The 27932-nt window shown below is 46.8% G+C and overlaps 3 protein-coding genes across 3 annotated transcripts in view; 2 read left to right on the top strand and 1 right to left on the bottom strand.

The window, feature by feature from the left end:
• Positions 1-12219, top strand: part of EDA (ectodysplasin A) — a 53031-nt gene extending 40812 nt beyond the window's left edge. Inside the window, exons 3-8 of the mRNA XM_060270586.1 lie at positions 2843-2869; positions 5135-5296; positions 6796-6830; positions 7642-7693; positions 8393-8523; positions 10887-12219. Coding sequence (XP_060126569.1) covers positions 2843-2869; positions 5135-5296; positions 6796-6830; positions 7642-7693; positions 8393-8523; positions 10887-11138 — 659 coding nt within the window. The 3' untranslated portion in view covers positions 11139-12219. The remainder of the gene's footprint in view (positions 1-2842; positions 2870-5134; positions 5297-6795; positions 6831-7641; positions 7694-8392; positions 8524-10886) is intronic.
• A 2245-nt stretch (positions 12220-14464) lies between these two features.
• LOC118084262 (transforming growth factor beta activator LRRC32-like) lies at positions 14465-20124 on the bottom strand. The gene is made up of 3 exons (XM_035113638.1): positions 20020-20124; positions 16530-18272; positions 14465-14533 (listed from the first exon to the last, which is right to left on the bottom strand). The coding sequence occupies exons 1-3, from the start codon at positions 20122-20124 to the stop codon at positions 14465-14467; spliced, it is 1917 nt and encodes a 638-aa protein (XP_034969529.1).
• Positions 20125-22106: 1982 nt separating this feature from the next.
• Positions 22107-25153, top strand: LOC118084260 (protein Wnt-11b-like). The gene is made up of 5 exons (XM_035113637.1): positions 22107-22177; positions 22891-23120; positions 23890-24167; positions 24351-24643; positions 24979-25153. Exons 1-5 carry the CDS (start codon positions 22107-22109, stop codon positions 25151-25153), a joined length of 1047 nt encoding a protein of 348 aa, XP_034969528.1.
• The last annotated feature ends 2779 nt before the right edge of the window (positions 25154-27932 follow it).

Genomic DNA, 27932 nt, shown 5'->3' with positions numbered 1-27932 from the left:
GGTGCCCTTCCTTCACTAGTTAGGAAAACAAAGCTTGTGGACCAAAAAAGGGGGTTGTGGTTTTTGTGGTTTTGTCCCCCAGAATCTCCATCTGAAAGGTTTTTGCTGAGTGCTAGACCAGAAAACAGCAGTGAAAGATAAAGGGCTGATATCTGTGTCTTAATGTGGCCTTTGAAATATGAGGAAGTGCCTAAAAGCAGAATATTGTACAGCTGGCTGAATTACATACATACATACATACATACATACATACATACATACATACATACATTTCTATGCCATATTTCCACTGTTCAAACCATGCTCAAGGCAACTTACAAAATGAAAAAATACATATGTTGCTGCCATCCATCTGTTTCAGGAGACAATGGAGTGTGGCTCCAGCGGTGAAGTCAAATCGCTGTGTTAGCAGTACCCAAGTAACCTCCCTGGGGCACAAGCCTGGGCAGTGTGTATGGAGGTCCCAAGCTGTCCTTCTGGCTGCACTGATGTGGTCCAAAGGAAAGCAGAAGAATATGTCTGCCACCAACTCGGCTGCAGGAGTTGCCTGAAGGAGGCTAACAAGGCAACACCCAACTGCCTTAGGGACTCCACACTGGATTTGTGTAGGGTTTACTCCTTAGCATTTTATTCCTCCAAAGAAGGCAGCAAAGATTTAGGATTGGAGTTTTCCTTCTCCTAGATGGGCTCCCTTCCCAGGTTGACGAGCCCCATCTGGCCCTCACTTCCCTTTACAGCACATGCAGAAGCACCCTTCTTGACCTTTGGACCTCATTGGTCTCATCCGCTCAATCCTCCAGAGCCTGTCTTCACACACAGGGGAAATCCCTAACTTAGTGAGGGTTTGAGACCCATCGGCTACCCTCACCTGGTTTAGCTAGCCAGTTGGAGCTGTTTCCCAGTGTGTGGCCACTGTCATATGCTGATAGCTTCTAGGAGCCACAGGTGAGAGCTGAGTGCAGGGTGGAGCCCCAAGGTGGACAAACTATCCCAGAAGGAGCATGTCGTGTCCTCCACCAGTGGTATGACCCCTCCCTAACACACCATAGCAAAAGTAGTCATAAACAATAAATAGAACATTTAAAAATACACAACAAACTGTACAATGTCTACATGAATCACAAGATCTAAAATAATGATACAAAAAGAAAGAAAGAAACCAGCAACAAGCCCCCCTGCTACCGCCCAAAACAGAACCTTCTAAACAACACCCCAGCCCAAGATTCTGTTTAGCAGCCTCAGCTTTTGTAGCTGGAGTGAGTCAAAGCTCCATCCTCCCTGGCCAGGTGGAAAAGGCCTGCAAAAAAGGGAGTGGGTCTCCCAGGACTCATAGCCAATATGGTCTTGGGGAACTGCCAGTTCTGTGGAATCATATGATTGTAAAGGGACACCGAGGGTCATCTACTCCGACCCTTTGCAATGCAGGAATCCCAACTAAAAAATAAAGCCCTGGCAGATGGCCATCCAACCTCTGCTGAAAACCTTCAAGGAAGGAGAGTCCACCACATTCTGAGGGAATTTTCACTGTCAAAACGGCTCTTATCACCAGAAAGTCCTTCCTAACGTTTAGCAGGAATCTGCTTTCATAGAATCATAGAGTTTTAATGAACCCCAGTGGTCATCTAGTCCAATCTAAATGAGAAGCAGTATGCCAGGTTTTTGCCCAGCGGCTTATTTACAATAGGAAGAGCTTCTCCCCCCGGCGTCGGGTGTCTGGAAAGATCGGAAAACTATCCTTCTCATTTTGCAAAGGAGGTCAGAGGGGCTCCTTTAATGCCAGGTAATTAAAGCCACCTTTCCCTGGAAGGCGATGTCAAACCGTTTCACAAGACGCTTCACTAAAAGCTTCATTTACTAGAATGACTTTTGGCAAAGAGGAAACCAGAGCTGGCTCTTAACTGATGGGGGTGGGGAGAGATGGGGATGGTGCCCCCTTTCTCTTTCACACAACAGAAGGCATCAGCCACCCTCAGAGGTCTTTTTTTGCCTTGAAAACCCGGAACCTTCCTGAGTGTGATCCTTAAAAGATGATACACAAAGTATGACCACAGGATAGATAGATAGATGTCTGCATGCATGCACCAAAATCTCATCATTCATACCTACTTGGGCTGGAGAAGAGACTGAGAGGTGACGTGACAGCAATCTTCAAATACCTGAAGGGCTGTCACAGGGACAATGTTGCAACAGTAGTTGAAAATTAAGAGATGAAAAGCAAAACTATAGAACTGGGTCCAGTTGCACGTGGGTGAAAATAACAAAGTGCAAGTTAGGAATATCAGTGTTGCCTGATTATTCCAGATTTGCCAGGCTGGTGAGGAGGCTTATCTTCAAAACTATGCTTCCACTGGGAACATAATAAAGTAATGCCAAATCCTATAAAAAGCATCTTGAGGTTCTCTAGCCCTTGTCGAAATCTCAAGTTATGTGTCATTTTCTCAATTCTAGGTCTGTTCCAGAGTGAGTGGTACCAAGTGCCCAGTGTAAGATTTGGGGCTGTCTTCCATTGAGTTCCAATGAGCTGCTAAGATGATTTATAAGACCAGTTCTTTTGACAGTACATCTACATTGGTATCATCAAAAGGAATTACAGTAGTCACATTAATAGCATTCTAGGATTCATTACCGGTTTTTAAGGCAGGGTTTGATGGCCATCTGTCAGGGACTTTTCGGCTGTGATTCCCGCATTGTAGGGATTGGACTTGATGACCTTTGGGGATCCCTTCCAACTCCAGCATTCTGTCATTCTGTCTCCCCATGGTTCCTTTAGGTGGGCATTGATGTCAGTAGATGTGACACGTAATTTCAAGTTACTAAAATATCTCTCCTTGTTCTTTTGCAGGTGCAAGCCCAACGAAAAAGAAAAAAGGTAAACAGAAATTCAGACCTCTTCTGTCCCGTGTCAATGCTTTGGGCCAGTCATGGCCTCTCAGGCTAACCTACCTTACAGGGTTGTTGTAGGGATTAAATGAGGACTAGGAGCTAGGAGACCAGGGTCTGAATCCCCAACTCAGCTTTGAAGCTCCATGGGTGACCTTAATGCAATAAATAGATGCAGAAAGACAGCGATCATAGCCTATGATTGATCCAGCAGGAAGAAAAAGCTGCTAAAATCCTAGAATTGGAGGCTTGGAAGGAACCCCCAAGGGTCACAATGCAGGAATCAGAGCTGTTGATTCCTGGTGGATGTGTTTAGCTCCTTTGCAGGCTGAAACCCCTCTGCCTTGACCTTAACCCTAACTACAGCTGCCTCTAAGCTTTACCCTCCATGCTCACCTGACCCCAGGAAACCTGGAGAGAAATAAGCAGGGCAAAACTGGGCCCCCTCTCCCTTGAGGTCAAGCCCAGAGGCATAGAAAGGTCTTGGCCAAGCCACTGCTTCCACCTTCTCTCCCTCTCCCTCTCCCTCTCCCAGAAGAGGTAGGCTAGTGAGCAGAACATCCTGACAGACTAGCATGGCTTGAGGTAAAAATGACTTCACAGGCCAAGTTGTATCTCCTGGTGGGGCAAGATTGGCCCTCACACTGGATTTTCCCATGCCAAATGAAGAATTGTAGGAACACAAATGTTGAAACCTTTCAAACTCATGCTAGGCCCAACCAAGAGCTCTGTTGCTATTTCCGCCTCTCTTCAAAGGGTTTTTTAAAAAACAACAACAAAGGCCTCCGTGGTATTCTTGTGGAGAAGCTGGTAAATTGTAGGCTGGACGAAGTAACTGTTAGGTGGATTTGTAGCTGGTTGGCTGATGGAACCCAAAGAGGGCTCACTAATGGTTCCCCATCATCCTGGGGGAAAAGGGCAAGTGGGGTGCCGCAGGATTCTGTCCCGGGCCAGTTGTTGTTATTCAACATCTTTATAAATAACTTGGATGAAAGTATTTAGGAGATGCTCACCCAATTTGCAGGTGACACCAAACTGGAAGAGCTAGCTAATGCCACAGTAGAGCTTAACAGATGGGACAACTGGGCCCAAACCAACAAAATGAATTTCAGTAGGGACAAATGTCAGGTTGTACACTTAGGCAGGAATAACCAGCTGCTCAAATATAAGATAGGGGACATCTGGTTTGCCAGTTGTACATATGAAAAGGATCTAGAGGTCTTTGTGGACCACAAGCTTATCATGAGTCAACAGTGTGATGCAGCAGCAAAAAAAAAAACCTAATGTTATTCTCGGCTGCATCAGCAGAAGTGTAGTGTCCAGATCAAAGACCCAAAGCAATGGATTCCAGTTACAGGAAATGAGATTATGACTATAAACATTAGGAAGAACTTCCTGACAGTAAGAGCTGTTCAGCAGTAGAATAAACTCCCACAAGAGGTAGTGGACTCTCCTTCATTGGAGGTTTTGAAGCAGAAGTTGGATGACCATCTGTCATGTATGATCTAGATGCGACTCCTGCATTGCAAGGGGTTGGACTAGATGACCCTCAGGGTCTTTCCAACTCTACAATTCTATGATTCTAAGATTCAAAGATTTTAAGAGCTGTGTGGAAAAATTTAGAGGTAGCTGATCATACTGCTTACTGCAATAAACTGATGGATATTGCCCTGCTGGATAAACTTAACTATGGTAATAAGCTGAGAGTCTTCAGAGGCCAAAGAAAACAGACGATTTTGTACCTTTTTTCTCAGTCTTCATCTTATTTGTAAGCAAGGAGGAACATAGCAAAAGAATCTGCTTGGCCCACAAATGAATATGGCTGAAACAGTGGCGCAGGGCATTTGAATTCTTGAATTCCTTTCCCTTAGCAAGATAGTGTCCATGTTTTGTAACGGTGCCTTGTTCAACCATTATGTCTAAGCTGTAAATAGTTCCAATCACTACATTCCATGCATTCATGTACTTGTGGTTTATTTATTTTGGTTTTATTTTATGTCTATTTTTATTCGGCAGTGCTCTATAATTGTATGTGGACTATGTATATTGTCATTAGATGCTGCTTGATTACATAGTGTTTTGCAAAATCTCATATAACTTTTTTAAAAAAAAAATGGAAACAAAGAAAAAAAAACCTGTGTTGACCAGAATCTGCGGCAGGGGAGAGTAGTGGCCAATCAGTTCCAGTTTGTGTGTTGGAAGAAAAGTAGGTGCCCTGTTCAGAAGCGAAAATTAACACACACTATTTCCGCAGGCAAAAAACATGGCCCCCCAGGACCGCCTGGCCCACATGGGCCTCCTGGCCCCCCCGGAATCCCTGGGATCCCTGGGATTCCTGGCACCGCCGTGATGGGACCTCCCGGCCCTCCAGGACCTCCTGGCCCCCAAGGCCCCCCTGGCCTGCAAGGCCCCACTGGTAAGTGCTGTTTCAGCAAAGGGCAATGTAAGAGCAAAACAGGCCTGTGGAGCCAGGGCAGGAAGGACCCCATCCTTCCATACATCAGCTGATACCACAAATGGGAGGAGATGGCCTCACAGGCAAAACTGGACCTTCTGGTGGGTCGATATTGGGCATTTGGGCAAAGGGGAAATGCTAGTCATGGTGGTTCAAATGCTGAAGGTGTGTGTGTGTTACATGGTGTGTGCATTTCATAGCATTGTAGAACTGGGACCACCAAGGGTCAGCTGTCCAATCCAACCCCCAGCAATGCAGGAATCACAGCTCAAGAATTCCTGGCAAATGGCCACCTAAATTCTGTAGAAAAACCTCCAATGAGTCATTGAAGACTTTGAAGGGGAGCCCCGGGGACTGCATTTCATCTGACCCATCTCCTGCAATTATTAAGTTTGCTGATGACACCACCATAATGGGTCTAATTACAGGTGGAGACGAATCTGCGTACAGGGGGGAGGTTCAAAAGGTACTCATGTGGTGCTCACAGAACAATCTGCACCTAAACATTGGCAAGACAAAGGAGATGGTGTTGGACTTTCGGAGGAAGAGAGGGAAGGAAGGGAGGGGGGTTGGGCTGTGTGGAGAGAGTCTCTTCCTTTATATACTTGGGAGTCCATCTTAGTGAAGACCTAACTTGGAAGGTCAATACAGCCCAGGTGGTTAGGAAGGCCCAACAGAGACTTAATTTCCTTAGGGTCTTGCAGAAGAACAAGGTTGGACAGCAACTGATGATTTCCTTCTATCGGTCCACGATAGAAAGTGTTCTCGCATACTGCATTACGGTGTGGTATGCTGCTTTGACAGCCATAGATAGAGAGTCCCTGCGGAGGGTGGTGAATGGGCTGTCCCCTGAGTCCGCTAGATATTATCGCGGGAGACCGTAAGCCGCACCAACGGGTTAAAGAACAGTTTTTACCCACAGGCCATGAGGCTGCTGAATGGAAGACAGCAACATTGCAGCTGACGTTCGGGGTTGGTGGTCATGCAACAGCATCTAGGACTGAGAGATTGGGGATGGGGGTTCGGGGCTTATTTAATCTCACTGTAAACAAGCGGTACAGTGACAATAAAGTATTTCTATTCTATTTCTATTTTCTATTTCTATCCCTGGTAATATAATTAATATAAGTAATATAATATAATATAATATAATATAATATAATATAATATAATATAATATAATATAATATACAGTGGTACCTCTGGTTAAGAACTTGATTCATTCCGGAGGTCCGTTCTTAACCTGAAACCGTTCTTAACCTGAGGTACCACTTTAGCTAATGGGCCTCCTGCTGCTGCTGCCGTGCCACCACCACACAATTTCTGTTCTCATCCTGAAGTAAAGTTCTTAACCTGAGGTACTATTTCTGGGTTAGCAGAGTCTGTAACCTGAAGTGTTTGTAACCCGAAGCACCACTGTAATATAATAATTTTATATTAATACACATTCTGTTTTGCAGGTGCCGTGGATAAAGCAGGACCTAGAGATATACAGGTGAGATATCTATCCTGAGGGAAGGACGACAATGAATCCTCATCCAGAAAAACTCTCTCACTTCTTAACATGAAAGCTAGCCTTTACTGAACAAAAAAGCCCTTCTTAGTTAAGCACAGGAGGCAATGATGGCCATCAACCTTGATAGCTGTAAAAGAGGATCAGACAAATTAGCAGAGGGGAGAGAGTTATTGATGGACACTAGCCATGATGGCTGTGTTCTCTCTCCACAGTTGGAGGTAGCAGTACTTCTGAATGCTAGTTATTGAAAACCACAGGAGGGGAGGGGGCTTTTATGCTTGAATTCTGTTTGCTGATTTCCTTTAGGCCACCTTGTTGGCCACTATGAGAACAGGATGCTGGACTAGGTGGGCTGGGAGCCTGATCCAGCTAGGCTCATCCAATTCTCCTATGGAACTTCCAAGGCCAGAGGCAGTCTATCTTAATTCCTAGGCTCTTAAGGGTATTTGGCTGCTGCAAGAACAGCATACTGGACTAGGTAGGGCCCCACTGGTCTGAACCAGCAGCCTCTCCTGAACGGTACAAGCACACAGACTCTTCCTATAACTAAAAATTGTTGAAGAGCAACTATGGTGATATTCTTTGCCTATCTGAATCCCAAAGAACCTTTCCCTTGGTCATCCAGAACATCTAATATAATCCTAGAATTGCAGAGATGGAAGGGACCCAAAGAGTCATATAGTCCAACCTTCTCAAGTGCAGGAATCACAAGTAATGCAGGGATTTTTGGCACAGCAGCTTTATGTGTGCCTAGCAGAGTAATTTCAAGTGGTTTTCTTTTAATTTACAGCCAGCTGTTGTTCACCTTCAAGGGCAGGGATCAGCAATTCAAGTCAAGAATGGTAAGAATCCTGAGGAACTCGGCTTTGGAAACTGCACCCCTTCTTCCTTCTATGGTTCCATATCTTCTAACAAGGTGGGTGTGGGGAGAAAAGGCCCATCCCACGTGGCCATAGAATCCTAGTATTGTAGAGTTGGAAGGGATCCCAGGGGTCATCTAGTCTCACCCCCTGCAAGGCAGGCATCGCAGCTGGAAAATCCCTTAACGTCATGTGAATTATGGAATCGTAGGGTTGGAAGGAACCACCAAGGGTCATCCTGTCCAACCCACTGCAAACGTAGGTATCCCAGCTAGAGAATCTCTGGACAGGTCGTTAACCACCCTCTGCTTAAAAGCCCCAATGAATCAGAATTGTAGAGTTAGACGGGACCCACAGGGTCATCTAGTCAACTCTCGGCAAGTTCAGGAGTCACACTCAAGAAAACTTGACAGATGGCCATCCAACCTATTTAAAAGCCTCCAGCGAAGCATAGAATTGTGATGTTGGAAGGGGCCCCGAGGGTCTTCCAGTCCGACCCCCTGCATTGCATCTAAAGAATTCCTAACAGGTGGCCATCTGACCCCTGGTTAAAAGCCCCTTCCTTCCAAGCCCCCATCCGCTTGCCTGCCAAGCGGCTGTTGCCTGTGTTCACGTTGCTCTGGTGTTTTGTCTCTCCTCATCCCAACGGGTACTGAGTGACTGCCATTTTCTCATACTGAGATCTTTCAGGGGGAGTCCTCAACGACTGGTCCCGCCTCGCCCTGAACCCCCGTGTCTTCAAGCTGCATGCCCGTAGCGGGGAGCTGGAGGTGCTGGTGGACGGCACCTACTTCGTCTATAGTCAGGTAGAAGTGAGTACGGTCTGAGTATGGTACCTCTGAAATGCAAACCGCCTGGGTCATCCGGGGCGGGGGGCGGCTTTCGAGCAAGCAGAATGTGTCTTTCTTACTTACTTTTTAAATCTATTTCTATTCTACCTTTCCTCCAGGGATGTCAAGGTGGCATGCATATATTTCCCCATTTTATCCTCACAACAACCCTGCAAAGGTAGGTCGGGCTGAGAGTGACTGGCACCCAAGGTCGTACCCAGTGAACTTAATAGGCAAGTGGGGGATGTGAACCCTTGTCTCTCCTGGGTCCTAGTGCACTTTACTCATGCAGCCAAAGGAGCTCACTCAGTGGTGACGGGGCCAGTCGCAGCCTTACCTACCCCTCTCAGGGTTGTTGTGGGGAATTAAATGAAGAATACACCATGTGCGCCACTTTGATCTCCTTAGAGAAAAAGATGGGATATAAATTTGATAGATAAATAAATGTTAACATCCTTTTTAAAAAAAATTAAAAAAATAATACTTTGTTGGCTTGTTAACAAAAAAAAGGTGCAAACGTAACAAAAATAATTAAAACAAGAATGGAACATTTTAAAGCATCACAGCCTGGAAGGACAGAAGTATCCAGCACAGCTCTGAAGGGATAGTAAAGTATCACTCATGCAAAGATCCAATTTACAAGTAATAAAGCTTTCTAAAACATAAACAGTATTCTCCATCTCTAAGTTCCATCACTAGTACGAATAAAGGCTCAATGTAGTCTTGGACGAACCAGACATTTCCATAGACACTACGCCGTATGTTAGCTGTTGTTTCCTCATTACAGGGGGTGAATTAGATGACCCTTGAGCATACAGTTCTTTTAATGGTCATTCAAGCTCTGCCCTTTAGATGCTTTTAGATTATGATATACTTTTCAAAATGGTTTTTGGCCAATTAACCAAATCCTTTTCCTCCCAGTCTGGGACATTTTGCTTCCATGCTGCTATCCCGCTGGGAAAGGCGTTCTGTTCCTATTCCCAAATAGGGTGGCAGAGAGGGAACACTGTGACAGAAGAAGGTGCTTTGTTTTCAATCCAGATGCTTGCGTACAAAGACAGGTGTCATAGCATTGTAGGGTTGGAAGGAACCCCCAGAAGACATTTAGTCCAACCCCTTGCAGTGCAGGAATCACCAATGGCAATCCAACTTTTGTTTAAAAACCTCCCATGAGGGAGAGTCCAGCACCTTCCAAGGTCATTTATTCCACTCTCGAACAGCTCTTACCCCCAGAAAGTTCTTCATAAGGTTTTGTCATTTGACTCCATTGGTTTGGGTCTTCTCCTCTGGAACAGCAGGAAAAAAGCTGGCTTCACCTTCCAGGGGACAGCACATCAGATGTTGGAAGACTGCTATCAGGCATTATCCTCCAACATCTGCTAGGTTCTGTCTGTCATGTTCTTGCATCCTTCCTAGAGTTTTAAAATACAGGTAGTTGCTTCCCTTCTGCAAGCGGAAGTCAGATCAGTCCCTCTTGATTTTTCTGAAAGGGGAGAGGTAGTGATGCTTGCTGAAGCATTTTTTTTTAAATGGCTGACTTTCTAAACGTTTTCGTGCTTTATCGAAACGGTGCAAGACTCCCAGCTATTCTTGCTCCTCTTGGCACGATGTAGGGCAATACAAAGAAATGATCAAGAGGGTGGAGCAACTCCCTTGTGAGGAAAAGTTGCAGTGTTTGCGGCTTATTAGTTTGGAGAAATGGTGAGTAAGAGGCAACCATTATAGGAGTTTATAAATGATGCCTGGCATGAAGAAAGTGCAGGGAGAAATACTTTCCTCCCTCTCTCGGAACACTGGAAACTCATGGACATCCAATGAATCTGAATGTTGGAAGGTTTAGAACAGGTTTTTAAAAGTACTTTTTGGCACAGTTTAAGCTGTGACATTCACACGCACAGGAGGCAGTTGATGGCCACCAACTTGGCTTTAAGAGGATTAGGCAAATTCATGGAAGAGTGGAGGACTCTTGATGCCTATAAGCCACAATTGCTGGGCTATGCTGTTGCAGTGCTTCTGAACACCAGTTGCTGGAAACCACAGAAGGGGAGAGTATTGCTCTTGTGCTCTTGCCCTGCATCCCACAAGGAACTGTTCAGCCTCTATGAAAACATAATGTTGGGCTAGATGAGCCATGGGCCTGATTCAGCAGACTTTTCTTATGTTCTTATGAAATACTCTAGGGCTCCTCATTTGTTTGAACAAGGAATGTGCTGATTGAAGGTCACTTGGGCATTTCAGTTGCCCTTAGAAACAGAGGTAGAATTGTAGAGTTGGAAGGCACACCAAGGGTCATCTAGCCTGGCCCCCTTGCCTTCTTAAAATAATGCCCTTTCCCCCCTGTCTAGGTATATTATATCAACTTCACGGACTTCGCCAGCTACGAGGTGGTGGTGGACGAGAGGCCCTTCCTGCAGTGTACGCGGAGCCTCGAGACGGGCAAGACAAACTTCAACACCTGCTACACAGCCGGGGTTTGCCTCCTGAAAGCCCGGCAGAAAATCGCCGTGAAGATGGTCCACGCAGACATCTCCATCAACATGAGCAAGCACACAACCTTCTTTGGGGCCATACGGCTGGGAGATGCTCCAGCATCCTAGAGGGGACTTGGACAGGGAGAACGGACAAGAGATATTTATTCACAGGAAGGAAGGGCATAAAAAGGGGGTCCCCTCTGGGTTTTGCATTAGGGAAAAGGAGATCCCCTAGCATACACCAGGGGAAACTGAGGCTGAGGCGGGATCATATAATCAGTTCTCTTTGGCAAGCAAACATTGGATCATAGAATGAGACTCCTGGATATAGGGGCATGTGATCCATGGCTCGTCTGTGCCAATTGTTGTGGAATATTCGGGCGCCCTGTGCCCAGTAACCTGCCCCTAAGTTAGTTCACTGCCCCCCCCCCTGAGTTGAGTTTAAGAGGAAATGCAGACCTTTGCAGGCTAAGCAGGCAGACTTGTGTCAGCATCACCAACCCTAAGCTGAGGGAACAAACAGAGAAGCCAGTACTTCAATAGGAGGTTGTTGAACCCCTTTTCATGTTCAGATGTGGTCAGATATTGATCAGGCTTCAATTGGTAAGGATCCCACAAAAAAATTGGTTCTTGAGGACATTGCACATGGGTTTGATGCTTACCTTTTACCCAATTTGTGGGGAAATATTTTTAATTCTAACTCTGGTTCTTAAAAGATGTCGCTCACTCAATCCACCAATATCAAGGACCTCCACCACCCCAGCAAGTGACATTATGCCTCCAGATGTGGAGGTGCAACATAACCACAGTTGTTAGTAGCTGTTGATAGCCCTCTCCTGCTCTACAAATTTGTCCAATCCTCTTGTAATGCCATCAAAGTTGTTGGCCATCACTGCCTCCTGCAGGAGGAAATTCCATAGATTAACTGAAAAATTGTTCCTCCCCTGCAAACTCCTTGGGTTTTGACCATGCTGGTAGGGTGGTGGTTCAGCTCCGCACTGCAGCTTAGGGTGGCCAAAAGGGTCCACAGGCACAGGGCAAACAGCCAGGTGGGATTGGTGGGGGCCTGAAGCTGCTCTCTGGGTCAGCACAATGTTCTCCACTGTATGGTCTGTATATAGAATATACATAATGTACATAGACAGGGATGTAAGTTTACATTATTTGTTGATATTTTCCATTGCAAATAAAACTTTTTCCAACCTGATTTTGGATGCTGTGTTTGGAATGGTCAGGGCTTCAGTCGGAGTGTGGGGAAATTGTAGAAACGTAGAGTTGGAAAGTATCTCATCCAGCCCACTACAATGCGGGAACCATTAGATTGTAGCAGTGGAAGCAACAGGTGACCATCCAATCTCGGTTTAAAAACCTCCATTGAAGGAGAGTCCACCTCCTTTTGATGGAGTCCGTTCCACTGTCGAGCAGCTCTTACCTTCAGAAAGTTCATCCTAAGGTTTAGTCTCCTTTGTTGTCACTTGAAGCCATTGGTTTATCTTCCATGTCACAGCCCTTTAGATGTTTGAACTCCTGGCAAGTCAAGAACCGCAGTTCAATAATCTTTGACAGGTGGCCATCCATCATCTGTTGACAAACCTCCAGTGAGTCAAGGATCAGAATTGTAGGGTTGGATGTAACCCCCCAAATTCATTTAGTCTAACACCCCCCCCCCCCCGTGATGCAGGAATCCCAGCTAGAGAATCTGCCCATCACTTGTATGGAGTTAATGCTTCTATAATCCTAAAACCTTGAAACAGAAGGCAGACCAGTGGGATCCATGCTGTCTTGCTTTCACTGATCCCACAGAGAAATAGAGTTGAAAGGGCCCATCCCCAAGATTCATATAGTCCAACACCCTGCAATGCAGGAACCACAGCTGAAGAATCCCTGACAGAGGGCTATCTGAACTATCTTTAAAAGCAGTTTTGAATCCATTGGCTTGGAGCCCACCCTCCGGAGCTGCGGTGTAGATATCCTCCTTTCCAAGCATGACATAAACCTGTATCCCTTCCATGCACCACCATAGTGTAAGACTCTTAATCTATGGTACGATTTGCAAATTTGTCTGTGGCGACAGAATTTTCCTCGCAGGCTTTCTGGGTCTCATCAGTCCATCTTCACACCATTATTTCCATTCCTCTTCATGAAATGAGTTTCAGAAAGCACCAGACCCTTCATGACAACTCCTACAAATAATTTTATCCTTAAATGCCTGGTGGAAGAAGCCTTTTTCAAGGTAAAACTTTTCAGACAGCTCATCAGAACTGGATTTGGAAGGGAGCCCCAAGGAACACTTAGTCCGCAATGCAGAAATTGCAACAAAAGCCATCCCTTTATTGTTATTATTATTATTTATTTTCTATACTGCTTTATTATTTTAAGCAAAATAATCTCATAGTGGTTTGAAAGCTACATTCAAACATCCAATAAAATATTGCAAAATAAAACATCACAGAAAAAGATAAAATATACATTCAAAACTAAGAGGAAAATATAATCTTAGGTTAAAGGTTTCAAAATAGGACATAACACAGGAAGGTCAAGTATAGAATGCACATTTAACACAGCAAAATTAACAAAATAATCAAACATTTCAAAATAAAACCTTTCTAAAGGGCGTCAAATGTACAATATGTATTTAGAAGCATAATTAGCAGGCGAATATTGTCTTACCGGTAGACATGGAACATATCTGCTGTTGTTGCTTCAGCTGCCAATTACAATTATTATTAGATTTATTTATTATCTTGCCTTTCCCCCCGACTGGGACTCAAGGTGGCAGAGAGAAAATGGCACAGTTAAAATACAGAAAACTAAAAACACCTAAAAGATAATAAAAAGTAATTCAACTCAGAAGGGGTGCAGCTTCCACCACCACAACCTTCAGCTCTAGAAGAACATCTTTGGACTTCTGCAGCCAGATCTTCCACCAGTGGCTATCTGCATTCTAGGATGGCACAACTGTTGACTGCATTTGTATCCCAGCTTTTCCCTCCCAAGAATCCTTTGTTCTCTCCCTCCTCACTGAGAGCCAGGGTGGTGTAACGGTTAAAGAGTGTTGGACCAAATTTGACCTTGAAGAGACCAGGGTTTGAATCCCCACTCAGCCATAAAGCTCACCAGCTGACCTTTGGGATCAGTCACTGACTCTACCTAATCTACTTGACAGGGTTGTTGTGTGGATTAAATGAGAAGTAGGGCCTTGGGATGCTGGGGTTCAAGTCCTTGCTCAGCCATGAAACTTACTGGGAGACTGTGGGGGTCAGTTAATGCATCTCAACCTAACCTTCCTCACAGCATGTAAGCCAGCTTGAGCTCCTTTTAATATTATGCTGAGAGGCAGTGACTGGCCCTCAAGGACCTCAGGGGGCTTGGATCGTTTAGATGGGAGCCCACTGTATGTTCTTGAGGTCGGGAGGCGGTTGGGACTGGCCCAGAGTTTTGTTAGCCAAAGGCTACCAGTGTGGCTCCAGAGAGGAAACAATGGTTTGCTCAATCTGGGTGGGCTGGGGGATGTCAAAGGCCTAAAGAGCACGAGAAGAGCCTTGCTTGATCATGTCAATGGCCCATCCGAGTCCAGCATCCTGTTCTCACAGGGACCAAATGTCCCAGAGAGACTAGGCCGCCGAGACCACATAACACCGGTCTTGAAAGATCTACATTGGCTCCCAGTACGTTTCCGAGCACAGTTCAAAGTGTTGGTGCTGACCTTTAAAGCCCTAAATGGCCTCGGTCCAGTATACCTGAAGGAGCGTCTCCACCCCCATCGTTCTGCCCGGACACTGAGGTCCAGTGCCAAGGGCCTGGTTCCCTCATTGCGAGAAGCCAAGTTGCAGGGAACCAGGCAGAGGGCCTTCTTGGTAGTGGCGCCCGCCCTGTGGTATGCCCTCCCATCAGATGTCAAAGAGAAAAACAGCTACCAGATTTTTAGAAGACATCTGAAGGCAGCCCTGTTTAGGGAGGCTTTTAATGTTTAATATATTATTTTATTTCATTTTCTGTTGGAAGCCGCCCAGAGTGGCTGGGGAAACCCAGCCAGATGGGTGGGGTATAAATAATATATTATTGTTGTTGTTGTTGTTGTTGTTGTTATTATTAAATGGGAAACCCGCAAGCAGGCCCTGAGCACAAGAGCACACACCACCTGCAGTTTCCAGAAACTGGTATTCAGAAGCATGAATACCTTCAACTGTGGAGGCAGAACACAGCCATCATGGTTAGTAGCCATCAAAAACGGTGTCCTCCTCCATGAATGTGTCCAATCCTGTTTAAAAGCCGTCCAAGTTGGTGGCTCTCACTACCTCCTATGGGAGGGATTTCCCTAGATTTGATAAGAAGTGCTTTATTTTACCTGCCTTCGATCTTCCTACAGTTAGCTCCTCCCAGGGAGTAAGTGTACATTTCTTTACTTGCCTCAAAACAGAATAAAATGGGGGCGGCGGCGTGACTTGGGCCAAGGCCTGACTGGGTGGCCACCTGGCCTCCTCCCTTGCTGCTGCTGCTGCTACCTTGGGTCCAGGGGTGGGCAAAGATGGGATGCCAAGTCCAGGAAGAACCGCCCCTCCCCACCCCTGCCTTGAAATCCTTTCTAAACAGGGCTCCATTGGACTTCCCTGAGCATTGTTCCCTTTCCCCCTTCTTTACTGGAGCACCCAGGATTCTGCTTCTCTTTGCAGTGCAGGAAACACCCTCTGAGAACCTGCACTACAACTTCCTCTCTAGTTCCTATCTAGAAGCTACATAAACAATGCTATAAATAGAGGCATCCAGCAGCCTTTCCCTGGAGCTGCGGGAGTAGAGGAAAGATTTGGGATCCCCACCGCCATGTGTGTGTTTGTGTTCATTCTCACCATGCCAACAACAGAACTGCAAACTCGGGGATGTTTGCAGAAGGCTATTGCTGGTGGATAATGCATAAAATAAAGAGTTGTAAGGAACCCACAAGAGTCATTTTCAGTCTAATCCCCTGTAATGCAGGAGTTGCAGATAAGGAGAGGGAGGAGATTGTCCCAATGTACAGCACTTTACACTTACTGGTACCTGCCTCAATTCAGATTGGCCTTTTCCCTCCTTTTATTCCCCCTTATCAGAAACCTTCTCTACCTCACAGCTCATTTCCTCTCACCCAGGTATTTTACAGCTGAAATGTATCACCCTTGGCTACTTTGAAATTATGGCCTATGAGTATATCTGATATCATGTAAATGTTTTCAGAAGCATGAAGTATTTTTAATTGTTTTGCTGCTTGCAAAGAGGTAAAGTTGGCTGTGTAATAAACAGCAACTGCTCACTCCAGAGGGAAAAGCAGAGGCAGAAATCCTACAGGCCATTTACAAGGGCAGGATGGATATTTAAAGATTATAAAATTGTAGAGTTGGCTTCCTTGCTTGGAGATGGAGCAGGCTCCACTTTGTTTCTTAGGGAGCCCAGACAGAGTGGCATGCAGGTCTTAGCCCTTTTCAGGAACCAGCCCACACTGGTGCAGAGGAGGACCACAATGCAAACTAAAAATGCAGTTACAGCCAGATAGACCTTGTGCGCATTGCGAGGGCAAAGCTGCCCAGCCTGTTCACCACTGATTTTAGTTGTGAAGCTTTCATCCCCATTGCGGTAATAACACAGCGTCTCGCCCAAGTCCAGCACAGAAGTGCCCAGGATTTGCAGCCACTTTCGCTCACAACAGCTGAAGGGGTTTCCGGCCACAGACAAAGCCCGGAGGCTTCTTCTTAGCCGCTTTGCTGCAGCTTCTTCTATGCTCTCCAGCTGGTTTCCTTGGATGTCCAGCTTCTCCAGCGGGGAGCAAAGCAAGCTGGGAGGGATGGCGCTCAGGTCATTCCCTGACATGTCCAGCATGCTCAGGGACACCAGGCAAGGGAAATCCAGGCTGGTGGTCTTCATTCGGTTCCCTCTTAAAGAGAGCTCCTGCAAAGATGCTTCCAGACCCTCCAAAGCATAACTGGGCAGGACCAGGCCCTGGTTCTCTGACAGATCCAGGGAGGCCAAGGGCGTTTGGTGGAACAGGCATCTGTGCACCAGCCCAAGGTTGTTCCCACGTAAGCTGAGGTGCCTGAGCTGTGGAAGGCAGTGGAAAGTAGTGCAGTCCTCTGTTTTGACATGGAGACACTCTCCCTTGGAGGAGTTCCATGCTCGACAGAGCTGGATGCGGTTGAGGCCAAGGTCCATCACCTCCAGGTCAGGAAACAGGTCGAAAAAATGTGGGGGCAAGTGGTGGATGGAGTTCCCTTGGAGGTCCAGCATGCGTACAGACAGTGAGGTTTGTTTTTGCCATGCCCTGTCGGCAATGGGTCCTGGTGAACTGTGATTCGTGGGCAGCTCCACAGCAATGTCAGTAAGGCAATTCCTTGCCAGGCTTAGAGTCCGGAGGGAAGCCAAGCCACGAAGAAGCGCAACTGGGAAGGATCCCAGGCGGTTGCTGCTGAGATTCAGGTCCATCAGTTTTGCAAACCTCCGAGAGACATTCTGAGGTGTGACGTTCTGGCTCTCATTAGCCCCTGTGGTGATGGCGTTGTGGGAGAGGTTGAGGTACCGAAGCCGGTTCCTTCTGGGGAGCAGCGGGAGGGCATTCAGCCGGTTGTGGCTCAGGTCCAAGGCATGGAGGCGGCAGGGGGCCTCTTCTCTTGCCCCATCAAAGGACTCCAGTGCATTGTAGCTAAGGTTCAGGACCCGCAGCTGGGCTAGGCCGAAGCCTGTGATGCAGCGGAGGGAATTCATGGACAAGTCGAGGACCTCCAGGGCGCTGAGCTGGGACAAGGCCCCTTCCTCGATCTCAACAAGGGAGTTGCGCCTCAAGTGAAGTTCCCTCAGCTGGGGCACCCCCTGAAAGATGCCGTTTGCCAGACAGGTCAAGTGGTTCCCTGACAGGTCTAGCCACTCCAGAGCTGGGAGGCGGTGGAGGTATGAGGCCACCATCTGGTTGGCTAAGCCGTTGGCTGAGACATCAAGGGCTGCCAAGCTCACCAGTGACAGGAAGGCGTTTCCATTGGAGACATGGTCTCGGTGGAGTTGGTTCCCAGCCAGAATCAGGGAGCGAAGGTGGTTGAGGTGCCCCAGGGCTCCTCCAGACAGTGAGTGCAGGCGGTTGTATGACAGGTCCAGCTGCTCCAGCTGTTCCAGAGCAGATGTGTCGTGGTCTGTCAGGTTTGAGATGGCATTGTGGGAGAGGTCAATCTGCTTGATTTCATAGCTGAGTCCTTGTGGAAATGTGGTCAAGCCTCTGCCTCTGCAAGAGACAGAAATCCAGGTCTGGAGAGAGAAGGAGGAAGTCAGACAAACATGATAGCATAAGAATAGCCCTGCTGGATCAGGCCAGTGGTCCATCTAGTCCAGCATCCTGTTCTCACAGTGGTCAAATACCTCTGGATCTGGAAGTTCTATAAGAGCAACATCCTGTACTTACAAGGGCCAATCAGATGTCCCAAAGGCAAACCAGTAAGCAGAACCCAAGCACAAGAGCTCTCTCACTCACTCTTTCATTTCATTTCATTTTTATGCCCCTTTTCCACCCCCAAAAAAATCAAACTCAAAGTGACTTATAACGAAGCTAACAGGAAAGTGCTTCAAAATCAAACAGTGCAAAGAGCATTTTCATAATAACATAGCAAAACCACACAATAACAAATACAATAACACATAAAAAGCAACATTTCAGTCTTCTCCCTTCCTCTGGTTTCCAGCAACTGGTGTTCAGAAGCTTTGATGCCTCTGAATGTAGAAGCAGGGCATAACCATCAGGGCTTGTAGACATTGTTATAAGAATTCTTCGGTCTCGAATATAGAATAAATGTTCATAAATGCACACGGTAAACACACATACATAAGTATATGAACCACATGTCTGAAATAGTACAGGAGAGCAATCCTGAAGCCATTTGGACTCTCCCAAAGGGACCTCAAATATTTCCCTGCAGTAGGAGGATGGGATAAACTTTCCAATTGTCTTTTCACTTGCAAATCCCATTAACAAAACTGCCTGGAATCTAGGGGGCTTACCCCCCTTCCTGCAAATCCAGTCTGGCAAGTTTCTTTTAAGCTGAGCAAACTGTCAATAGGTGTAAATTTGTAAATAAGAGATTCAGGAACTAATATAGTTACCATTTCAAAGGAATGGCTCTGCTACTAGGACAATGTAATTCCCACAGCAGATAAATATTTGAGGTCCCTTTGGGAGAGTCAAAATGGCTTCTTTTAATCAAATTCATAGTTATATTACAAAAGAACATAAAAACACAAACTCTGAGACCTTTAACACAATTTATAAATTTATTAAACACAATGGGTGGGGGAAGATTAGTTTCTAAATTGTATTGCATGTTGCTTAATTTAATTTACGAACCCCATAAAAAGATACGGGAGCGGGATATCGGCACAAAAATTATTCCCTGAGGATTGGAATAAAATTTGGGAATTGCCAAAAATCTGTTTCCAGTTTTCTTAGGGAAAGCTCAGTGAAATTGATTCACAGATGGCATCATACCCCTTAGTAAATGTAAAAAATAATGGTTGTTTTTTTAAAAAAATCTTTATTGAGTTTCATTATATTACAGTAATCTATACATTTTCAAAAAATGTTTTCTTCCATATCAGCTAATTGTCAGATGGGTTGCAATAAACTCAGTACATATTATCATTGATGGCAAAATCTAATTTGGTACAATATTTTGGGGATCTAATTTTGACAGAGGTGAAACAAACTTAGTTGGTCTCTAAGGTGCTACTGGAAGGATTTTTTATTTTTACCTTGAGAGGGCTGTGTGTCCAATAGGTTAGAGCAAGCCTAGGAAACACATGGCTACAAATCCCATCAGTCTTGACCATTGGCCATGCTGGCTGGAGTCCAAGGACATCTGGAGGGCCATAGATGTCCCCAGCCCTGGATTAGAACTTCTTGACAGATGACCACCCAACCTCTGTATAAAAAACTCCAATGAGTGGTTGGACTGGTTGACTGTCTCCTTCCAACTCTACAATTCTGTGATTCTAGGTGCCTTACCTTCCAGCAGGGCAGAAGTTTGGGGGTCTCCTTTTGGCGAGGCCATGCTCTCAGAAAAACAGGCAGCAGCACCCAGAACAGGAGGTGTCCCTGGAGGAAGCCCATTGCAGCCTCTAAAAGCCACCCTGCAGTGCCTCTTCCCACTGTCCCAAAGGAGGTTTGGTGTATAAATAGACCTGGGAGTCTGCAGGGAGATGATAAGAGTTGTGCCTTTCTCAGGACCACAGAAGCCACAGACTAGGCACTGGGTGGTGGCTTAATGGGGGTGGGGAAGAGTCCAGAAGGGAAAGCAAAACCAAGGAGGAACCTCAGAGGACCTGGGAGAGCCTCTTAGCCCCAAAGGGAAATCAGCTATTTGAGGGAAGGAAGCCCAAGGGATTTCTCAGGTAATCCCCCAGCTGGAAAACCCACTGGCCTCCAGGGTGGATTTTGCATCACTGGTAGAGCACCTAGAAGCACACGGAGCGATGGGAGCTCCTACCGATCCCAAAATCCAGCTTTTCTCTACATGTTGAGGCTCAGATGATTCCCTCAGGGCTGAATGTCCATCTGTGAAAATCATAGGATTTTATGGTTGGAAGAAAGTTCAGAGGGCACCTAGCACAACCCCCTGCAATGTAGGAACCACAGCTAAACTGTCCCTGACTGATGACCCACCAACCTCTGTTGAACCCCCCCCCCATCAGAATTGTAGGGTTGGGATGTTACCCATGTCACCTAAGGCTATATGCGGCTCTGCTATATTTCATCCTTCCTTTAACTTAATGGACCAGATCCTGACTGTTTTAGGGCCAGGGAGAAGAACCAGAGCCCATTTTGATGCATTTCAATAGCTATTTGTTTAAAAAGGTCCCTGGAATGTGTAAATATCCAGTGTAGTCTTACAACTTTCCAATCTTTGCATGCTGAAGGCACAATGGAAGAACCAGGGAAGGTGATAAACGTCCTGTGCGAGTGTCTAGAGGCAGTTGGGTGGTGGTGGTGGCAGTCAACAGATTGAATCCTGACAATACATAAGTACTGTGTCTGGGGACAGGGGGCAGATTCCCTGTTTCTGAATGGGGTCCCTGAAGGATCAGGTGTGATACCTGGGGGTCATTTTGGACTCACAGCTGTCCATGGAGGTGCTGGCCAATTCTGCGCCCAGGGCAGCTGTCTACCAGCTCTATCTGGTACGCAAGCTGAGACCCTACCTGCCCGCAGACTGTCTCACCAAAGTGGTGCTCTAGTTATCTCCCGCTTGGACTACTGCAATGTGCTCTACCTTTGAAGGTGACCTGTAAACTACAACTAACCCGAAATGCAGCTGCCAGATTGGTTACTGGGAGTGGCTGCTGGGACCATATAACACTGGTCCTAAGGGATCACTGACTCTTAGTACCTTTCCGAGCACAATTCAAAGTGTTGGTGCTGACCTTTAAAGCCCTAAATGGCCTCAGCCCAGTATACCTGAAGGAGCCTTTCTAACCCCATGGCTCAGTCCAGACACTGAGGTCCTTCTCTGAGGGTCTGCTGGCGGTTCCCTCACTGCAAGAAGTGAAGTTACAGGGAACCAGGCAGAGGGCCTTCTCGGTAGTTGCAATCCATACACACTGCTCCGGCTTGCTCCCTAGAGAGCAGTTTGACTTCACCCCTGGAGGTGCATTCCATTGTCTCTCCAGACAGATGGACACCAACAACCTTAGGCTCCCTGAAAAAAAAAGAGTGGAGAATAAATGCAAATACAAATACATAATACATAATCTCTACATTTCTAGGATCTTCACTCTCCAAGAGGGTGCCCCCACCCCGTTCCACTCCCCTCCCAGGTCACTTCAATCCACACCCCGCCTGGGCTGCGTTCCAATCCTTCCTACACTTTCCCCGGGAGCGCCACGCTCGCGGGAGGAAGCGGAGGCGCACCCCCTCTAGTGGGCCAAGGAGGAACTGCAGTAGCGACCCCAAAGTGGCCCGACGGCAAAAGTTGCCTACGGCAAGGCGGGCGACCCTCCCAGTCGCCACCTGGGCCTGGTGACCGCCCATTGCCTCGGGCAGCAGCCCTTTTAAGAGGCCTCTGCGCTCTTCCCCGGCCTCTTTTTCCGCCAGCCATGCGTTGCTCCTGGATGTGGCTTGCCCTGCTGCTTCGTAGCCTTGACCTCTGCGCCGCCATCCAGTGGCTGTGAGTCCCGTTGGGTGGGTGGGTGGGTTGGGGTGAGGGGGGTCCTGGCAGGGATGAGTCTCCTCTGTCCCCAAGCCCAGCGGGGGAGGAAGGAATGTCCCACCAGCCCGCTCTGCAGGGTTCAGGGAAGCCCCGACGACGACGCCAGCTCCCAGGGATTTCCCTCCACACTAGCCTGTCTTGCAAGTACAGCCCAGGACCCAATGGGTCATCCAGTCCAAACCCTCCTCCCCCCGCCCCAACCGCCCGCCCGCAATGCGAGAATCACAGCTGAAATCGCCCTGGCAGATGGCCGTCCAACCTCTGCTTCGGAACCTCCGAGGAAGGAGAGAGTCCGCTGCACTCCAAGGCTATAGAAGCGCAGAATAGCAGAGATGGAAGGGACTAGCTGAATCCAGCACAAGGCAGCAACCAGAGCTAAAGAATCCCTGGCAGATGTCACAGCCCCTCCAATGCCAGCCGGCCTTGCAGGATCAACACAAAGCCTCTCTGATGCCTCCTTTATGCCCCCCACCTAGTCTCTAAAGGCAGCAGCGCCATCTGCAGGGAGCTTCCCTTGCCACCCCACCCCCTGGGACTGGGGAGGTTCCCTGACTCCACCCACAGATGGGCAGAGTGTCCACTTGTGGGTCCATTGCGGGCAGTGGAAACCAGGTGTCTTCTGCAGGTGTCATGACATCTCTCATTCTTCTCCCTCCCCCCCCCTGCTTCAGGAGCCTGGCGGCCAATGGGACGCAAGTGGCCTGGGATAACCCCCAGGACTGCCGCCTTCTAGCATCAGCCGCCTTCGCCCGGCTTTGCCGGAGGCACCTGGAGGCGATGCCCAGCCTGGTGGAAGCGGCACGCCAGACCAAGGCTGTCTGCCAACAGACCTTTGCCAACTCCCGGTGGAACTGCTCGTCGGTTGAGGGGGCGCCGCACTTGGCCCCAGACCTACAGAGGGGTAAGGATCACCCTTTGTTCCTTCTTCCTCAGGGATGTCCCTTTCTCTGAGGAAAGCCCCCCTAGCTGGATCCAGCCTCCTTTGCCCAGGTGGGAATATGGGCCACTTAGGCAGTCCCCCCTCCCCAGTTAGAATCATAGAATTGGTTGGAAGGGACCCCAGGGGTCATCTAGTAACTAGTTCAACCCCCTTCAAGGTTCCATAAGAGCCCTACTGGATCAGGTCAAGGGCCACCTAGTCCCACATTCTGTTCTCATAGTGACCGATCTGATGCCCATTATAGGAAGCCTACAACCAGGATCTGAGCACAAGTGAAATTCTTCCCCTCCAGAAACGGGGCTTCAGAAGCATTTCTGTGGTGACAGAACATAGCCATTGTGGCTAGGTGCCTTGATAGCCCGCTTCTCCCTGAATTTGACCAATCCTCTTTTAGAGCCATCCAGTCATTACTGCTTCCTGCAGGAGTAAGTTCCGTAGTTTTAACTAATATGTCCTTCCTTTTATCTGTCCTGAATCATCCACCACTTCAGCTTCACTGGAGGTCCACAAGTTTGAGAGAGGGAGGAAAACTTTCCTCTGTCCACTTCCTCCATGCCATGCCTGATTTTTAAAACTTCTACTACATCTCCTCTTTGAAAGTCATCAGAGTTGGTAGCCAACTCTGCCTCCTAGCAATTTAATTAAGATAATAAATAATGCTTGCCTCTTTCCACTTTCTCCATGCTGTGCATCACTTTATAAAACAAATTTCATGGACTCTTTCTTGCAGGCACCAGGGAGTCCGCCTTCGTTTACGCCCTGGCATCTTCCGCCGCCAGCCACTCCATTGCCCGGGGCTGTGCTTCTGGTCAGGTCCCTTTCTGCTCCTGTGGCTCCACTCCCGCTGAGGCACCCCACCCCAGCTTTCAGTGGGGTGGCTGTGGGGACAATCTCCCCTTCGGACTCCAGCTGGGCTCTGCCTTTGTTGACGGCCCCATGAAGTTCAGCAAGGCGGGGACGCAGATCTCTAGGGTCCTAAACCTCCATAACAATGCAGTGGGCCGGCAGGTGAGTAGGGTCATTCCTGCACTGCAGGGGGTTGGGCTAGATGACCCCCCGGGTCCCTGATTTTATTATCTGGTACTGTACTGGAGAATCCAGGCGAGAGAATTGTGGGTACAGGAGGTTCAATTCTCCCCACTCGGGTGCCTGACAGTCCTTCTGTTATCTTTCCTCCTTCTCCCCTCCCAGGTCCTGTCAGACTCCCTGGAGACTAAGTGCAAGTGCCACGGGGTGTCTGGATCTTGCAGTGTCAAGACCTGCTGGAAAGGCTTGCAGGATTTAGCCGCCATTGGCTCAGAGCTCAAATCCAAGTACCTGGAGGCCACGCAAGTGATGCCTTGGCTTGTGGGCAGCAGAAGGCAGCTGGCACCCAGAGGAGGCAGGGTCCGGCCCCTGAAGGCAGATGAACTGGCCTACCTTGTACATTCCCCCACTTATTGTCTGAAGAACCCCAAGCTGGGCTCCTTGGGGACTCAGGATAGGTGAGTAAATCCTTGCATGATACGTACAGAAGCCTTGATTCCCGAACCCAGAACCTCTTATCATCCCACTGCCAGTGCAGGGGGGCTGGATCCTTCCAACTCCCTGATTCTTTGATTTTGCTTTGTTTTTGTTGGGCTGTTGGCCAAATCTGACAGGGCTTTTCTCATGATCTTATGGACCAATGGGCCCAGAGGCAGTCTGCCTTGGATTCCTAGGCTCTTAGGGGTGTTTGGCTACTGTGAAAAGAGAATGCTGGACAGGATTAGTCCCCTTTGGCCTGATCCGGCAGCCAGACTCTCATCTCATATTCTTATGTTCTCTCGTCCCCCAACAGGCCTTGCAACAAGACTTCAGCAGGCAGTGGCGGGTGCCCCCTCCTCTGCTGTGGCCGCGGCTACAATACTTATGCAGAGAGGGTGGAGGAGAAGTGCCACTGCAAGTACCATTGGTGCTGCTACGTGACTTGCAAGAAGTGCCAGCAGGTGGTTGAAAAACACGTCTGCAAGTGACCAGAGGCTGGGCCCCTGAGTTAAGCTATACCCCTTTCCAACGAAAGGGTTCATCTTCAGAGAGATAAACAGATATATTTTATATATATAATTATATATATAATATCATATATATATATATATATATATATATATATATATATATATATATAATAGTAATTTAATTTTTATTTTATTTTTCAAATCACAGCTAACTTTTTATAAACTACAGTATTTCATTTACTTTTTTCAGCAATAGCATCTAATTTTATTCCTTTCCATAATGTTTTTTAAAAAATTCATTTTCATCTTTCAACTGTTTAACACGGTGGCATAGAGATATATCTTATTACAGCATATGACATGTGACAATTACATAAAAATAAAAGTAGAACTCGGATAAATGTTTCTGATTATATTATCAAAGTTGTGTCAAAGTATATATACCAAAATAATTACAGTCGTTACAGAATGATATCTAGTTTTAAGAATGTTGTGGCTCATCACTCTTTTAAGTAATGAAGTATCAGCATTTATCAAACAATGAGATTTTGCTAAGGTTCAAAACAGAACAATTGACTTTAGGTCAAGCTTGTGACCCCTAATATGACAGCTTTGATGCTCCAAAAATATTTTCACTATGTGTTCATCTTGTCTTGCGTGCTCACAATATTAACAATAAAAGCTTGACCAATCTTCTGTCCGTTTAAGCTTGTTTCAAAATCTTTATTTGCTCTTCCAGAGTAATGCAGGAGAACTCCAGATGAACAAATATCTAGCCATTTATTATCATTTTTAACAACCCAAAAGTGCAGTAGCAAGCAGGTAAAGCTAAAGGGGCCCCTGACCATCAGGTCCAGTCGTGTCCGACTCTGGGGTTGCGGCGCTCATCTCGCTCTATAAGCCGAGGGAGCCAGCGTTTGTCCACAGACAGCTTCTGGGTCATGTGGCCAGCATGACAAAGCTGCTGCTGGCGAACCAGAGCAGCGCACGGAAACGCCGTTTACCTTCCCGCCAGAGCGGTCCCTATTTATCTACTTGCACTTTGATGTGCTTTCGAACTGCTAGGTGGGCAGGAGCTGGGACCGAGCAACGGGAGCTCACCCCGTTGCAGGGATTCGAACCGCTGACCTTCTGATCAGCAAGCCCTAGACTCTGTGGTTTAACCCACAGCGCCACCTAGCAAACAATAAATAATAATTTTTAAATTTTTTTAAAGGGCCTTTATCACCACTGTTATCAGCCCTCTTTGCATTGCAGAGGGTTGGACTAGATGGCCCTTGGAGTCCCTTCCCACCCTACAATGCGATTTTTCAGACTGCTTTTCAACAGAGGTCGGCTGTCAGTCAGTCAGGGATTCCTTTTGCTGCTATTCCTGCATTTCAGGGGGAGGGTTGAACTAGGACTAGGTGACCATTGGGGTCCCTTCTAACTCTACAATTCTCTGAATTTGGGCAGTCAAGAGAAGGTTCTTGATCAGATCCAATTCATTTATCATCTGCAAGCTTCATACAAACAATTAGCCGAAGCAGACTGGATTTGCTGAGGCTAACATCTCACCAGACTGACCTTCTCTCTTGTCAATCAGGTTACTGGTTTAGGAGATTTCGCTGGTGCGAATGTATCTTTCAATCAGCAAACTGATATTTTTTTTTAAAAAAAGGCTTAGAGCTTTTCCACATCTTTCAGAATTCCAGAACTGTAGAGTTGGAAGGGACCACCAGGGGTCATCAAGTCCAACTCCCTTTGATTAGTGGGGTAGATGAAGGTGCAAGAGGATCCTCATGAACTGGCAGAAGGCACAGTTGGCACCTGGAAACAATGCATCATTTTAAGGAAGAATGCATTTTAACTTCTGCTGTTTTCTCCAAGTTTTATATGTTAAGTTTTGGCCAGTTTTAATATCTTTTTCTTTAAAAACGAAAACAAAAAACACACACACAACACTTTTCAAGGGATATAAAATTGGCTGTACTGTATTTGTTTTAGATTTGGGGGTATATTAATGCCTAAATACCATGTGGGCAGATTGACCTCAAATTCCCACTTGGCCATGGAGCCTACTGGGTGAACTTTGGCCGGTTGCTGCCTCTCAACATGTCCTACATCACAGGGTTGCCGTGGGTGTTACAGTATATTCCTGCGTATAAGACTACTTTTTAACCCAGGAAAATCTTCTCAAAAGTCAGGGGTCGTCTTATATGCCGGGTCGTATTTCTTATACAGTGAGTATATCCCAAACTCTATATTTTAACTGGAAAAGTTGGGGGTCGTCTTATACGCCCAGTCATCTTATACGCTGGAATATACGGTACAGGTAAATGAGATTATGGTGGGGATGCAGATGCAGCCAAGAACACCAGCAACTTAATGTATTCATTTCTATCATTCTAGACTCCTAAAATCCATTAAAATATAAGAATAATAACAAATGATTAATACCCATAACAACAGCAACAATGAATAATAAAAATGAACAACAACACTGTGAACAAGCACAGTGATTAATACCGTAATAATGTCCATCATTATTGTTATGGAAAAATTAATGAAATATCACTTTTAACAGTAAAACCTGAGCTGAAAAAGAACAGAAAGCAATACAGGAGTCATGCTTAACCCCTAGCCAACCTCAAGACTCCTCCAGTCTCATAGCAGGAAATTTCTTCCTGAGCCTCCCCTCTGTGAAACTGGTTTAACAAGTATTGATAACTGTCCAAGCAGACTTGTCAAAGGAGCAGATATCTGCATGAATGAAACAGGTCATTGATAACGGATTATGGAGTCAAGGTATTCCCCA

This window comes from Zootoca vivipara, chromosome Z (assembly GCF_963506605.1).
Source record: "Zootoca vivipara chromosome Z, rZooViv1.1, whole genome shotgun sequence".
Lineage (NCBI taxonomy): Eukaryota > Metazoa > Chordata > Lepidosauria > Squamata > Lacertidae > Zootoca > Zootoca vivipara.
This window is presented reverse-complemented; position numbering and strand designations above follow the sequence as displayed.

Bases quoted from the DNA above. Each gene is read 5' to 3' on its own strand.
- LOC118084262 (XM_035113638.1), bottom strand. From the start codon at position 20,124: ATGGGCTTCCTCCAGGGACACCTCCTGTTCTGGGTGCTGCTGCCTGTT. The intron at 18,273-20,019 runs GTAAGGCACCTA...TTCTCTCTCCAG, and splicing joins AACTTCTGCCCTGCTGGAAG to ACCTGGATTTCTGTCTCTTG. The intron at 14,534-16,529 runs GTAACTGCATTT...CGTGCTCTTTAG, and splicing joins CGCACAAGGTCTATCTGGCT to GCCTTTGACATCCCCCAGCC.
- LOC118084260 (XM_035113637.1), top strand. From the start codon at position 22,107: ATGCGTTGCTCCTGGATGTGGCTTGCCCTGCTGCTTCGTAGCCTTGAC. The intron at 22,178-22,890 runs GTGAGTCCCGTT...CCCCTGCTTCAG, and splicing joins TGCGCCGCCATCCAGTGGCT to GAGCCTGGCGGCCAATGGGA. The intron at 23,121-23,889 runs GTAAGGATCACC...TCTTTCTTGCAG, and splicing joins GGCCCCAGACCTACAGAGGG to GCACCAGGGAGTCCGCCTTC.